The sequence below is a fragment of the Nymphaea colorata genome, unplaced genomic scaffold (genome assembly GCF_008831285.2).
Source record: "Nymphaea colorata isolate Beijing-Zhang1983 unplaced genomic scaffold, ASM883128v2 scaffold0453, whole genome shotgun sequence".
NCBI classification, from domain to species: Eukaryota; Viridiplantae; Streptophyta; class Magnoliopsida; order Nymphaeales; family Nymphaeaceae; genus Nymphaea; species Nymphaea colorata.
This window is the reverse complement of record NW_022204959.1, coordinates 1-2,500: the sequence shown is the minus strand read 5'-3', so window position 1 is coordinate 2,500 and position 2,500 is coordinate 1. Positions and strand designations below refer to the sequence as shown.

Below are 2,500 nucleotides of genomic sequence, written 5' to 3'. Positions count from 1 at the left end.
CCCAGCATCGCTGTATTGAAAAAACTCATATAAGCAAAAAATCTCAAATATCCTCGGTCATGAGACATATAATTATCACTATAGATAAGAACCAGGATTCCAACAGTAGTGATTAATATCGACATAATAGAAGTAAGTGGATCAATCAAGTAGCCGAATTCTAAGGAAAAATCACTAGTGATGCTCCAAGACCATAGATATTCATAAATTGAGCTACCATTGATTTGCTGGATCGCCAGCTTAGTGGAAAAGACCATAACTATACTTAACAATAAAACAGCGGGAAAAGCCCATATACGACGAATATTTTTTGTTGCTGTCGGATTAAGCAGGAGTTCCAATCCTATTAACATAGTAACTAGAAGCGGAACGAAAGGTATAATCCATGCATATTGATATGTGCGTTCCATAACCATAATAATAAAATTAAATCAAACCTTTTTCCTCTATTTTCTTCTAATTAATTATATTAATTATTGTTCCCAATTCACATTCATCACCAGTTCTTATTTATTTTTTTTTTAACACAAACCAAAATAAGGATACGAAAAGAATATTCTTTTTTATTAATCTCGCTCTTCCTCGACTATTTAAAATTTGACCCAAGGAGTTACAATTGAATTGGTCAAATGATATAATTAAGCAAATTATTGCTTAATACTAGGGGTGAAGTAATTATTAGCTTTTGATATGGATCATGAGATCCGCAAATAACTCAACCCAACAAGATCTTTTATCCAAAATCATTAACTAATTTAAATTTAATTTGAAACTGATTGATTGGCTTCCACCAGAACTTGTGGGAAATTCTATGATACTTGTAACCTCCCATATGGGTGAAGTAAGAAGGTGAAGTAAGAGGTTACTTAAATTGCCTTAATCAAGTTCAAGTAATGTTCAAGTAATGGATCATTGAACAAAAGTATTATTCGAATCGTGGGGGCGCTATGCTTTAATGGGATCAATTGGTAGAGAAAATCTTATTGTTTTATCTCATGTAGGTAATTAATTTCTGGTTATTGTTATTAAATGTATTACGACGGTAGGTATATGTAGGTTATATATATGGTCTATTTGAAATAGACTGAGATAGGAATTGTAACCTTTTATTTTATTTATTTTTCTTTTTATATTATTTATCTGCGGGGGTCGATTTCATCGGTAGTTGATACCATCGATCCTAATGAATGGAGATATGAAACAATTAGTACAATTTTCTTTCTTCTGAGATTTTCATTGTATGCAATAATAATGATAATGAATACTTCAAAAAGAGAAAAAAGATAACTATTTTTTTCTATGAGAGTTATACCTAGCGAATCGAATCTCCTTTCTTTTTATTCTCCAACTTGAGTTTGAGTCCCTAGCAATAATTTAGTTTAGTCCCTATTATATGCTATATGCGCATATTTGTATGTTATGAAGAAAATCTATAAACTAAATAATAGATATATGAATAGAAAGAATTAATGATCTATTTTGAACAATACATGTCTTTCACATTCAACTTAGAAAAGTTCATTTTTGCATGGCGGTTCCAAAAAAACGTACTTCTATATCAAAAAAGCATATTCGTAGAAATTTTTGGAAGAGAAAGGGATATTGGGCAGCGGTAAAAGCTTTTTCTTTAGCTAAATCCATTTCTACCGGTTATTCAAAAGGTTTTTTTGTACGACAAAAAAAATGAAATAAAAAAAGCAAAGAATAAATAATAATGTGATAAGAAACCCTTCAAATGATCTAAATCAACATCAATCAATGATTGGATAAATTAATGATTCTGTATCATATATTGGGCCCTCAAAATGGCACTATTTGTGTTTTAAAGGGCGTTATTAGACGCAAGATACAAGGTTCAATATAGTGAATAGAGTGCATTTTTATATGATTTGCGAGATGGGGATTGCCATTTTCCCCATCGATTCACTATTTTCCCCATCGATTCACTATTACTAAGCTTTAAGGTAAGCTAGTAACAATTATGGAACCTTCAAATATTGACTTGAATGGCTATTCTTCGATTGATTCAATAATCATCTATTGCAATTGCATTGAACCTCTCAATATCGACGATTGAATATGCATGAGTTAGTATTACTTCGAACAAGCCGCCATGGTGAAATCGGTAGACACGCTGTTCTTAGGAAGCAGTGCTAGAGCATCTCGGTTCGAGTCCGAGTGGCGGCATTCTCTAAAACAAAAAAGGACACAACGGATCCTTTAATTCGATACCATATTTACATTCGGTAATTAAGGAAGGGTTCCCTTTTTTTATAACTATAAAAACAAAAAATGATTGTTTATGATATTTGCAACTTTAGAACATATATTAACTCACATATCTTTTTCGATCATTTCAATTGTGATTCCTACTCATCTGATGACCTTGGTCTATGAAATTGTAGGACTATGTGATTCGTCAGAAAAAGGCATGATAGCTACTTTTTTCTGTATAACAGGATTATTAGTTACTCGTTGGATTTATTCGGGACATGTACCA

At 31.7% G+C, this 2,500-nt stretch overlaps 1 protein-coding gene across 1 annotated transcript in view; it reads right to left on the bottom strand.

Moving 5' to 3' along the window:
* LOC126409497 (NAD(P)H-quinone oxidoreductase subunit 5, chloroplastic) overlaps positions 1-2,486 on the bottom strand; it is a 4,806-nt gene extending 2,320 nt beyond the window's left edge. Inside the window, exon 1 of the mRNA XM_050075472.1 lies at positions 1-2,486. This exon is cut by the window's left edge and continues 2,320 nt beyond it. Coding sequence (XP_049931429.1) covers positions 1-416 — 416 coding nt within the window. The 5' untranslated portion in view covers positions 417-2,486.
* Between the last annotated feature and the right edge of the window lie 14 nt (positions 2,487-2,500).